We start from the raw sequence: 11,697 nt of genomic DNA, 5'->3' as shown, positions 1-11,697 counted from the left end.
TTCGGGTGGGAACTTGAATACAGGGGTGCAGAGGTGGGGTGGAGCTCCCCGGGCAGAGCGATGAAGATGGGGCAGGTCAGGTGTATCTCCACCAGAAGTAGCCCAGTGAGGGCGGGGTGTGCGGGTGCGAGTGGCTTCGAGGCTGGGCCGCGGGCTCTAGCTGGGAAACTTGTCGGGTCCCGCTACAGCTTGCCGCCTCCCCCTCACGTCGCCGGACCCAGACTCGGAACTTGTGGTTCAGTCCTCCGGAAGCGGGAGCCGCTCAGCTGGAACCTCCGCAGCGCCACCGCAGAGCCGTGGGACTTGGGCAACCGCTTCTGCTTTCCGGGCCTCCGTGTTCCCATCTGCACAAGGACCCCGGGCACTCCCAAGACTCCGTCGTCCTGGTGGGGGTGACCCCTCTCGCCCCCGTGCAACACCAGGACGAGGCGGGGCGGGGGCGGTGGGGGGGGAAGCTGCTTGAGCAACGCCAGGCCGGCGCGGCGGGACCGCCCAGCCCTGAGCCCCGGAGCGAGAGCCACTCCCGCCCGCCGCCGCCCGGCCCGGGGCGGAGCCGCTGCCCGGCCGCCCGTTTGTCTGTCCGCCTGCCGCCCGGCCGCGGAGGGCCGCGGTCGGAGCTGGGCCGCCTCTCCCGGCTAGCAGGTGACGCGCTGGGGGCGAGTGGGAGAGGCGGGCGCGTGCAGAGGGGTGCTCCGCGGGGCGCGGCGGGGTGCGGGGTGCTGCGCGAGGCTCGGCGCTGTGTTTGGGGGGTCAGGTGGGGAGGGAGGGAGGACAGGCAGGCCTATGTAACCCGAGAGGGAACACCTCCGGTTAAGAGTGGGAGGACGCCCGAGGAATCAGCTGGAAGGGGCACCATTGCGAGGGAGTGGGCTCAGGAAGCTGGCGCAGAGCGGGAGCATCTCAGGGAGGAGCGGGAGGAGGCAGGAGGAGGCGGGGAACCAGAGCCGGAGGGGAGCACATCTGTGAGGGAGTGCGCAGAGGACCGAGCTGGCCTGGGAGGGCCATGGTGTCCTGGAGGAGGATAGGCAGGGAGCACCCTGCTTCTTCTGGAGGAGGAATCTGGGGAGACTCGGGGGGCGAAAAGGAGTACCTGGAACTGGATGTGTGAGGGGCTCCCAGTGGGAAAACCAGGAACAGTGGGAACAGCGCTGCTGTGGGCCAGGAGGGCTCTTGCTCCAAAGGAGCCTAGGCCCGTTGGGATGGGGAAGCCTCCCTTGGTGTCAGGAGAGCATGGGCGTTCCCCCCACCTGGTGAGGGAAGGAGAGGGAGTCCCACACCACCCACAGCTCTAGCGTCAAGCCCATGGGCTTTGAGGACCCCCTGAGGTTTCTCTGGGGCAGCCCCACAGGCTTGGCGGGTGGGAGAGGCCAGGTCAGGCGAAGGCTGAGGAGTTTGAGAGTTTGATGGATTCTCAGAGCCTGGCTGCACCTGAGTGGATGGCCCAGGACCCCATTTTTTAGCTCTTATGGGAGAGGGACTCAGCCTCCAGTCCTGGGGCTTGTGGCATCTCTGGGCCCCTTGGTGAGAGGGCCCCTCTCCAGCCTCAGCTCTCCTGTCCAGTGGGGCCGTTGCTGGTCAGTGATGAATCTCAGGTCCCTTTTCTGTCCCCTGTGCTGGGTCACTGTAGGCAGCTCACCCAACCTCTCTGGGCTTACTTTCCTCCTCCAGGTTCTCCCCTGTCCTCAGAGCATTTGTGAGTCTGAGCTCCATGAAAGAATTCCTTTAAGAGTTATTTATTTCATTCTGATCACACTTTTCAGGACAAATGGAGGCCCAAAGGGCAGTTACAAAAAAACAAAAATGGTTTCTGTTCAGTTTTGGAAGACATGGGAGGACTTTTTCTTTAAATGCATTGGGCTGAGTTGGGGAATTGGTTTGCATTGAGAGAGGTAACCCAGTTGCTAAGAGATGGAGAGGCCAGCCAGAGATGAAAACTTTTCGTGTATAATCTGTGGCCACCCACTGGGTCCCTGGGAGTTGCCTACAGCAGAAGAAGGGCAGGAGCACTGGTTTTGGAGTCCGACAGATGTGCTCTGCCATCCTGCCTCTGTGGCTGTGACACCAGCTTAGTTGTAGGTTCCAGGAGTTGCTGCGAGGGAGAGTGAAATGTGTGTGAAAGTTGTTTGTAAACAGCAAGCCACTGTAATTGTTAACGTTAGGGCCTAGTTTTGTTAGTAACATTTCAGGCTCTGCCGTATGGTGTTGTCCTTGTCAGGACCTCTCAAGAAGGTTTACCTCTGACAGCCATTGTTAACACTGGACTGGCCTTATTATTTTTATCTAACGGGGTTAAACTTGGCCTTCCGTGGCAAGATAAAGCTGTCTTTAAGGGAAAGTGCTGAACAGTCAGGGCCCAGAGAAGCAACACAATGAATATTTTGCATGTCAGGAAGGAGGCAAAAGAGGAAATGGAATTGTAACCAAATAATACTTATAATAGTTAGGAGTTATTTAGTTAGGCTATTAAGCTCCAAGAAGACAGGGTATTACCCTTAGCTGTTAGGTGTTACCCTTAGCTGTTAAATTAGCTGGGCTGTTCCTTCTCTAGGGGCAGTGTTTTAACTGCTTTGTTCACTGCCAAGGCTCCAGTGCCTGGCACATAGTAGGCCGAAAAGGGCCCTTTGAAGCCACTGGTGAATTCACTCTCTCCTTTGACAGGTGGAGAAACAGGGTCAAGAGCGGAAGGGACTTGTCCAGGGTCACACAGGGATTGACTGGCTTAGCTAGGACTAGAACCCAACAAAAATAGTGGAGCCAATGCCGTGGCAGAGCCAACACCTAGCGTTCGCAGCTTTGTTTTGCTTTTGCAAGAGGCCAAAAGCTGGCTATTATTGTCCTCTGATTATAAGTGGAGAAACAGGCTCAGAGAGGTTAAGGGACTTTAGCAAAGTCACACAACTGGTAAGTTCCAGGCCTGAAATCCCATTCTCACCTAAAAATGGGGGCCTGGCTTCTCTTGAAAGAGTCTGCCAAGGTGAGTGGTAGATGCCCTCCCTTGGGGCCCCAGCTCTGCAGTGCTCCACAGTCACCAGCTGGGCGGCTTCCCTCTGGGCTGGATTTCCCGAGGCCCGTGGGCTTTTCGTTTGTGTGGGTGAGCTCTGTCCGGGCAGGGAGCCTGTGCCCCAGCCTTGTAGCCGTGTGCCTGGCATATAGAAAGCACTGAGTAAAATCTATGGGATGGGTCTAACCCGGGGCTCTCCACCTCCAAAGCCCATTTACTACCCCATCCTCCCAACCTGGTCTGCTATTTTTGCTCCCAGAGGAACTGGAGGACTCTTTGACAGTGTGTATCAGGTGGAGGCCAGGAGGAACTAGGGGTGGCAAGCCTTGATTGAGGAGGGAGGTGAGGAGGTTGACCTTGAGTTCAGGAAAAGGGGAATGTGAACTCGGAGGGCTGGGGAGGTGAGAGGGGAGAGGAGGAAGGAGCTGCTCAGACTGACACAGGAACCCTGACTTGGACCCTGGAGATCTGAATGCCGAAGTTCAGACAACCTGGAAGCCTTCCAAACCTGCAGGACATGCCCCGGCTGGGCCACGTGCCCCATGTGCCTTTCGGATTACCTGCCAGGGCGGTCTGTCCTCTTTACCCTCCCGTGGGCTGCTGGGGCAGACGCCCTTTTCCCTGGGCATTTCACTTCCCAGCCACCTCTGCTGGGTCTGTGGGCAAGGCAAATCTTCCAGGATCTGTGAATCCAGAAAGGTTCCTCTGAATGGTCTTTGCTGAGAGCACTTTAATTATTAAATAAGGTCCGTGCTCCAGAAGTCCAAACTGCAACCAAATTCCCCTGGTCCCTAAATGCACCTTCAGAGAAAGGTAAATATTTAAAGAGACAGAGATAACTTTCTAAGGCCTCCAAATCCAGTGGAACTAGCAATTGAGGGCTAAAAGAGGACTGAGCTTTTTAGAGAACCCCAAGGAAATCTCTCAGGCTGGGGATATTTTAAATACTACTATTATTAGTAATATTAGTTACTACTACTATTAATAATTAATAATAATAGCAATCATTTATTGAGTCTCTAAACTGTGCTTAAACTTTGTTCTAGTAAATTTAATCTTTGCAGCAATCTATGAGGTAGATATTATAATTCCTATGGGGGAGCTAAGGATCAGAGAAGGTGAGTCCCTTGTCTCAGGTCACACAGCTAGTATGTTATGGAATTGGGAGTCAAACCTGATTTGTCCAAATCTGAAGTCCATCTCCTTCACGAGCCTTTCGAGTGTCTGTTTTCTTTTCTATTCCTAACTTCCTTGCGTTCTGATTCCCACTGAGTAGGGGACAGAAGCCAGTCAAGTTTGCCTGACATCCATCAACCAGGCCCTGGACACCTGGTCTCAGCCTAGCTTTGCCCACCTGGCCGTGTGATCTTGGGTAAGTCACAGCTTTCCTGCTAGCCCTCGGTTTCACTCGATGTTTCATGCAGACGTTAAGGGAGCTTCTTTCTGCCTCGGAGGCCTGGCTAGGAGGGCAGAGTGTCGCCTGGATTTGATCAATGCGGTAATGGGGGGAAGGGTAGAGGTGTGGAGGTTGTCTTTAGCCCCACCCTCTGGTGGTGACATCACACAAGACACCTCCAGTCCCTGGAAGCCCCACCCCTAGTGACCCTCACCTGTGGAAGTGCCACCCAGGACCCGGCATCTGGCGAATTTTCCCAGTCCCACAGCAGAAGTCATCAGCCCCCAGGCTTGAGAGAAACCCCTAGGTAACTAGTGCAATTTGGGAGGCTTGGCGGGGGGGGCATGGAGGTGTCTTGGGCTGGGGGGGGATGCTTGGAACATGCAGGTCCTGGCAGCCTGGTGGGCAGACTACTTAGAGGATGCCCCGAGGGTGCCGTCTGGATACCCATCCTCATCCTTCCAGCTCATGCTTGACCCCTGCCCCTGCTCCTTTCCCCTTGACCCAGGGCCCCTTTCCATGGAATGAGGAGATGGGAACTAATTCTGAAAGTAGACCTATTCAGATGGAATGGGGCCTCTGGCTGAGGTCTAAAAGAAGTAGGGTGGCAGGACATCTGTTATCCCAGTATATGGCCTCTGGGTTCTGTGCTTAGGGCCTGCTGTGTCTAGGGGACGGGGAGGGCTGTGAGTGAGCTGTTACCCACCTGATGGGGTGGCTGTGAGCTGGGGCATCACCGGTGCAGAGCAAATGGGAGCTGGTAACTGGGGGAGACTGAGGTCTGCGGATGTGAATCAGTTGCTAGAACCCTAAGGAAATAATTTATAGGAAAGACTTGGTTGCCTGCTTTAGACCAGTATTTTCCAAAGTAGTTCTGTGGGTTGCGGATAGATGTGATAGCAGGCAGGGCTGCAGCAGAGTGGTTAAGACTGTCTGTGCTCTGCAGTCAGAGAGCTGGGTTCAAATCCTGGCCCCACCTCTCTCCCTCTCCCCCTCCCCCTCCCTCCCTCTCCCTCTCCCCCTCCCCCTCCCTCTCCCTCTCCCTCTCCCCCTCCCCCTTCCTCCCCCTCCCCTCCCCCTCCCTCCCCCTCCCCCTCCTCCTCCCTCCCCCTCCCCCTCCCTCTCCCTCTCTCTCTGAGCTTGGGTAAGAACCTTCTAACCTCTCTGAGTTTCACTATCCTCAACAACAAAATGGGCATAATGACACCTACTTCACAAGCTAGTTATGAGAATTAATTGCAATGAGGTTGTAAAGAGTGAGTATATAGCAAACACTTATTACATTTCAGCTGGCTTTGTAATATATTACTGGGAAAGGCATCCTTGGTTATGTAAGCTTGACAAATGTAGGTTCAAAGCGAAGCAGGCTTCTTTGCTGCAGGACTTCTCAGAGCCTTTAACGTGCTGTTATGCCATGGGAAGTTCAAAGAGTGGGCTGTGGAGCATTGGACTGGACTCAATGGATCACAGGGACCCAGGAACTAAGCCACCATCACATGTCTTCATTCCCTGGTCTTTGCCCTCATGGTGGAATGGAAACCTTGCCATTGGGCAACTCTGGGGAAGGCCTTCCTGTCTCTAGGTTCTTGTTTCCTCAATGTAAAATAAGGGAGCTGCATGAGATGCTTTAAGAGGCCTTTTCTGGCTCCCCGAGGTCCTGAGATGGAAGGTAAAGTTGTAGACCAGGGCGGAGGTCAGATTGTTGAGCTAAAGCCCAGTCTCTTGGGAAGAAGAAATCCTGGCTCCCCGACAGCAAGGCCTGCAGGGGGAGTCTCATGCTCTAGATGGAAGTGGCCCCGTTAATTAGTCCATCAGCAAGGTCTGCTTCCTAAACCTGCCCTGTGCCAGGCTGTCTGGGAATAGAACGCGGAAGAGTCCTGTGCTCCCCTGTTACAGCCCACCTCGTGCAGTGGTGTAATGACTTAACTCCTGCCTAGGAAAGGCCAGAGCCCAGAGCTGACTTCAGAATCATAATGCAGGGGGAGCTTGGGGTTGCAGATCAGGCTGGGAGGAGGAGGAAAGTGGGCTGCCTTTGCATAACAAGCCCCCTGCATTTACTTGGACCGTGTGTGACTATTGGGTGGCCTCAGGGTGATCATGCTGCTGGTGGCACACAATAGAAGTTCTTCATCCTGCCCAGATCTCCTTGTCTCTTATGGTGGTACAAAGGTAGTTGCAATAAATATCTGATGAACAATGGACAGAAAACTTGGAAACTGAGTCCAGTAAGCTTGTTGGAGAGAGGCTGAGGGAGGAGAGTTGTCTGGCAGGTGCTAGTTTTTCAATAGATGTCTGATTTAATGAATGGCACAGTGAATAATGATAAGGCTGAATTAAGGAACTGGTATCAGGCAAATAGTATATTTATGAAGTGATTAATAGCACTTGCTACTTTGTCTTGCAGAGAGCAGTTTAGGGTGGTGGTTAAGATCCTAACTGAGTTTAGAGCGTGTCTCTGCTGCTTCCTAGCTAGGGGAGTGGGCAAGGTACTTACCTTCTCTGTGCCTCAGTTTATTATCTGAAGAATGAGAATAATACCTCACAGGGTGTTATGATGCTTAAATGAGTCAGTTACACATAAAGTGCTTAAAACAGTGTCTGGCACACAGCAAGTGCAATGTAAGCATTTGCTATGATTTGTTTTTGTCTCTCTAACCTCTACCATATCATGAGGTTCCTGAGAAGAGGGATCAAATCCTTTTCCACTCTGCCCTCCCCTGGATCCAGCCCCGGGGCCTGAGGCACAGAAGGGGTGGGCAAAGTGGAAAAGGTTTGCTAAATGAATGAATGAATGAATGAATGAATGCATATGTTGTAAATGCTAAACTGTATAACCCATTATAAGTTTCCCACAGGGGAAGCTGAGGGGGCAGTAAGGAGGTCCCCTGGAGGTGACAGCTTACATTGGCCTTAGAGGATTTCAGTGGAGGGAAAGGAAGTTGGCACCGGGTGTGACATTGGGTTAGGTGGGAAATGAGGGTGGGTAAGGGGTTAGATTTGATTTATTTGCAATTGGCAACCGTAGGCGGGTGTGGAAGGGCTGCAGGGGAGAACTTTTGAGTCAGGGTATGGCTGAGTGAAAGGGCTGTTTCTATAGGATCAATTGTTGCTGGGGACTTTCAGGAAAAAAAGTGGCTTTCTAAATTGGGCCTTGAAGGGTATGAAGTGTTGTCAGGATGCTGTTTTGTTGTTCTTTCATTCAACAAACGTTGAGTGCCAGTTACCTGCTAAGCACCAGGAGTTCACAAAACGATGAGACAAACTGCCTACCCTCGATGAGCTCATGTTAACAATTTTAATGCTCATGAGAGGTTATAATGGTCAAAGGATGGGTATCTGATGGTAGGCACTCAAGTAGAGGAGTCATAAAAGGAGTTTCAGGGGGCCAGGCAAAATATCACAGAAGAAATGGGTTTTGAGGGATGAATAGGAGTTTGCCAGATATGCAGGATGAGGAAAATGTCTCAGGCAGAGGGAACAGCTTGTGCAAAGCTACAGAGATGTGAAACAGCTGGCTCAGGGGTTTGGTGAGGCTGTGGCTGGATGTGAAGCACATGGTGCTTGAGCAATAAGATTGGAAAAGGTAGCAGGGACCAGATCATGTAGGGTAATGGAGGGTCAGTGGGAGACCCTGACCACTCTGAAGGGCCTAAAGGTAGAGGCAGTGTGTCTGTTAGCAAGGTCATTGTCACCACTAGGTGAACACTGATGGCAGCATGAACACAGGAGAAAACAGCAGGGGCTGCTGTGTGGAGCCTGGACTGGAAAGGAAATGGCTGAGATAGTGAGCCTTATTAATTAATGCGTTCCTCAAACATTTATTGAGCATCTACTATGTGCCAGACCCTGTTCTAGGCACTCGGGATACATCAGGGAGCAGAACAATCATGAGTCAGAGCTGAGCTCTCCCTTAGGATGACTCCTCTCCTCTTGGACAGTGTAGGGATAAGGGGGCGGGAGGAGGGAGTAAGAACTGGGCATCAGAGCCCCCTAGTTGCTGCTCAAGGGGGTGAGGGGGTGAGGACACTGGCCCCCTGACTTTGCTCTGGCTTCTCTCCCAGCCCCTGTCTGGCCCGCAGCCATGGCCACGATGGTGGCCCAGAAGCTCAGCCACCTCCTGCCCAGTTTGCGGCAGGTCCCCCAGGAGCCTCAGCCATCTGTGCAGCCAGCCAGTGTCTTCACAGTGGACCGAGCTGAGGTGCCGCCCCTCTTCTGGAAGCCGTACATCTATGTGGGCTACCGGCCGCTGCATCAGACCTGGAGCTTCTACTTCCGCACGCTGTTCCGGCAGCATAATGAGGCGGTGAACGTATGGACCCACCTGCTGGCGGCCCTGGTGCTGCTGCTGCGGCTGGCTGTCTTGGCGGGGACTGTGGACTTCTGGGGAGACCCGCACGCCCTGCCTCTCTTCATCCTTATCCTCACCGCCTTCACTTACCTCTCCCTCAGTGTCTTGGCTCACCTCTTGCAGGCCAAGTCCGAGTTCTGGCATTACTGCTTCTTCTTCCTGGACTACGTGGGTGTGGCCGTGTACCAGTTTGGTAGTGCCCTGGTGCACTTCTACTACGCCATCGAGCCCGCCTGGCATGCCCAGGTGCAGGCTGTTTTCCTGCCCATGGCTGCCTTTCTCGCCTGGCTTTCCTGCGCTGGCTCTTGCTACAACAAGTACACCCAGAAGCCCGGCTTGCTGGGCCGCACTTGCCAGGAGGTGCCCTTGGCACTGGCTTACGCACTGGACATCAGCCCCGTGGTACACCGCATCCTGGTCTCCCCCGACCCTGCCACGGACGACCTGGCTCTTCTCTACCACAAGTGCCAGGTGGTCTTCTTCCTGCTGGCTGCGGCTTTCTTCTCAGCCTTCGAGCCTGAGCGCTGGTTCCCCGGCAGCTGCCACTTCTTTGGGCAGGGCCACCAGGTCTTCCACGTGTTCCTGGTGCTGTGCACGCTGGCTCAGCTGGAGGCTGTGGTGCTGGACTATGAGGCGCGGCGGCCCATCTATGAGCCTCTGCACACCCGCTGGCCCCACAACTTCTTTGGCCTCTTCCTACTCACCATGGGCAGCAGTGTCCTCACCGCATTCCTCCTGAGCCAGCTGGTTCGGCGCAAACTCCATCAGAAGACCCAGTGAAGGGGGGTGGCATCTGGTAGGGAGGGAGGTATAGTGGGGACCCAGGGGTCCAGGCTTGGCTCCAGATGGGAACAGGCCTGGTAAAGTTGTTTGTGTCTGGCCCGTGGTAGCTCTCTGTATATGCCTCAGCTGCCAAGGGCAGCACTGGGCAGTCCTTGAATTTGGGGATTGGCCAGGAACTGCTGGGGTCCACTCCTGGGCCTGCCCCAGCTCCCTGCCCCGGGAGAGGGACAGAGATAAAGATGTGGGCCACCCTGGTTTGCCTCCCCATGTTCCCTTTCACTAGGGGTAAGGATAGGGGTGGTCAGCTGGGGCCAGGATCATCTGAGAGGGGGTGAAGGTGGGATTTAGGCCAGTCAGATTTGAGCTGAGAGGCAGGGGAGGCCTCAGCAACCCCCTCTACCCAGATTTCATTGGTGGACACGGAAGGGGTAGGCCCCAAGTGTGTGCAGGAGCTTACCGTTCCTTGAACCCCAGCCTGGAGTTTTGGAGCTCCAGAGAGTCCCCAAAGGTAGAAGATTGTGCCAGGCGGAAATGGATGCCATCCAGTGCCCCATACCTCTTCAGTCACTGCTCTAGACAGGGAGCCCAACCCTCTGGCTCTGGCCTCTGTGTCCCACACATCCTGTTCCCAGCCTCTCTCCTGGTTCCCTTGTTTATGATTCAGTTATCCATTTAGTGTTTCCTGGGCCTCTGCTCAGAGGTGGGCCACCGACTGGGCCCTGTGGATCAATACAGGATAAGAAAGACTTTAAAATCAGAATGAACTGTCAGGGGAAGCACTGAAGAGGGAATAATCAGTGTTGCTTGGGCCCCTCAGGGTCTGGGGTTGGGAAGGGTGAATAGGAGTTTGCAGATGCAGGAAGGGCATTCCAGGCAGGGGGAAAAACCTGTACAAAGGTCAAGAGGTATGGAAGGAGGAGTTTGGTGGGGCTGGAGCTAGGGGTGATCTGGACTCTGATATGTCCTGGATGCAATAAAGTGACTGTGATAACAGCTGCCTCTTTGCTTTTTGTCTCTTGTCCCAGGGACGGGGCCAGGAGGAGGTTTTCTGGAGGCAGCTGTGGCCCCTGTGGTGGGCACAGGGAGAAGGGGGCCAATTCCTGTTTTATCTTTGCCTGGGGGGTGGGGTTGGGGCCTTGTACATTATATAAGTGAACTTTTTTTTGAGCAGGAATGGTGGGAATGTTGTATTACTAAATAAGTTTTAGAAGTTAAAAGAATATCTTTAAAATTCTTATAATTTGACCTTATAATTTGACCAAGATTTCATTTTTTTGGTCTTTCCTTCAATCAAGGAGGATTTTATATGTTAACTTTTATAGTATTTTATATGTAACTTTTGGAATAGTGCATTTTCTACAGTACACAAGCAATATATGTACAGTGAAAGAAAATTAGGAAGTACAGATAAGAAAAAAAACCCAGATGAATAAGAGATATCACTCTACTGCTAAAGTATCCTATTATATAAATATGACATCTATGGAGATCATGGTTAGGGATGGAAGGACAGGTGGGTTGCCAGCATTTTTGCATTTCTGAGGGGCTTTCAGAATTTACAAAGTAGTTACACAAAACTCATTTGATCCTCTTTATTTATTTTTTTTGTGAGGAAGACCAGCCCTGAGCTAACATCTATTGCCAGTCATCCACGTTGTTTTCCCCAAAGCCCCAGTAGATTGTTGTATGTCATAGTTGCCATCCTTCTAGTTGCTGTATGTGGGACGACACCTCAGCATGGCCAGAGAAGTGGCAAGTCGGTGCCGGGATCCGAACCCCGGGCCACCAGGAGGGGAGCGCGCGCACTCAACCGCTAAGCCACGGGGCTGGCCCTGATCCTCTTTAAAATCCAAGGCCACATAGTAAGCGGTGAAGGCAGGACTGAAAGCTAGTTCTTGACTCCAAATGTTTAGCATTCATGGTTTTCTAAATCCTCTCGCATGTGGTTTCACAGTTATACTTAGTTTTTTTTTTTTTTTTAAATTACAAAAGCAATTCATAAACTCGAGTGTATGGTCACCGTTTAGGTAGCGTTGAAGACCCTGGCCTGGAGTCGGTGGACCTGAGCCTGGGCGCCACCATGCCTTTTGTGATGGATGATTGGGAGGATTCAGCGACGAGACAAGGAAAACCCTGAGCCCGGGGTAGTTATTATGCTTACAGTAAGAA

At 53.1% G+C, this 11,697-nt stretch overlaps 1 protein-coding gene across 3 annotated transcripts; it reads left to right on the top strand.

Moving 5' to 3' along the window:
- The first annotated feature begins 567 nt into the window (after window positions 1-567).
- On the top strand, window positions 568-10,521 carry PAQR7 (progestin and adipoQ receptor family member 7). 3 transcript variants are annotated; one of them, XM_058553280.1, is made up of 2 exons: window positions 568-642; window positions 8,459-10,521. In XM_058553280.1, the coding sequence occupies exon 2, from the start codon at window positions 8,479-8,481 to the stop codon at window positions 9,523-9,525; it is 1,047 nt and encodes a 348-aa protein (XP_058409263.1). In that variant the 5' UTR covers window positions 568-642; window positions 8,459-8,478; the 3' UTR covers window positions 9,526-10,521. The 3 variants fall into 3 exon arrangements, with proteins under 3 accessions (XP_058409263.1, XP_058409265.1, XP_058409264.1); XM_058553282.1 differs by lacking the exon at window positions 568-642 and adding an exon at window positions 795-4,373; XM_058553281.1 differs by lacking the exon at window positions 568-642 and adding an exon at window positions 795-4,704.
- The last annotated feature ends 1,176 nt before the right edge of the window (window positions 10,522-11,697 follow it).

The sequence above is a fragment of the Diceros bicornis genome, chromosome 13 (assembly GCF_020826845.1).
Source record: "Diceros bicornis minor isolate mBicDic1 chromosome 13, mDicBic1.mat.cur, whole genome shotgun sequence".
In the NCBI taxonomy this organism is placed as follows: Eukaryota; Metazoa; Chordata; class Mammalia; order Perissodactyla; family Rhinocerotidae; genus Diceros; species Diceros bicornis.
Note: the sequence above shows the minus strand (reverse complement) of the source record. Positions and strands in the feature narration are given on the sequence as shown.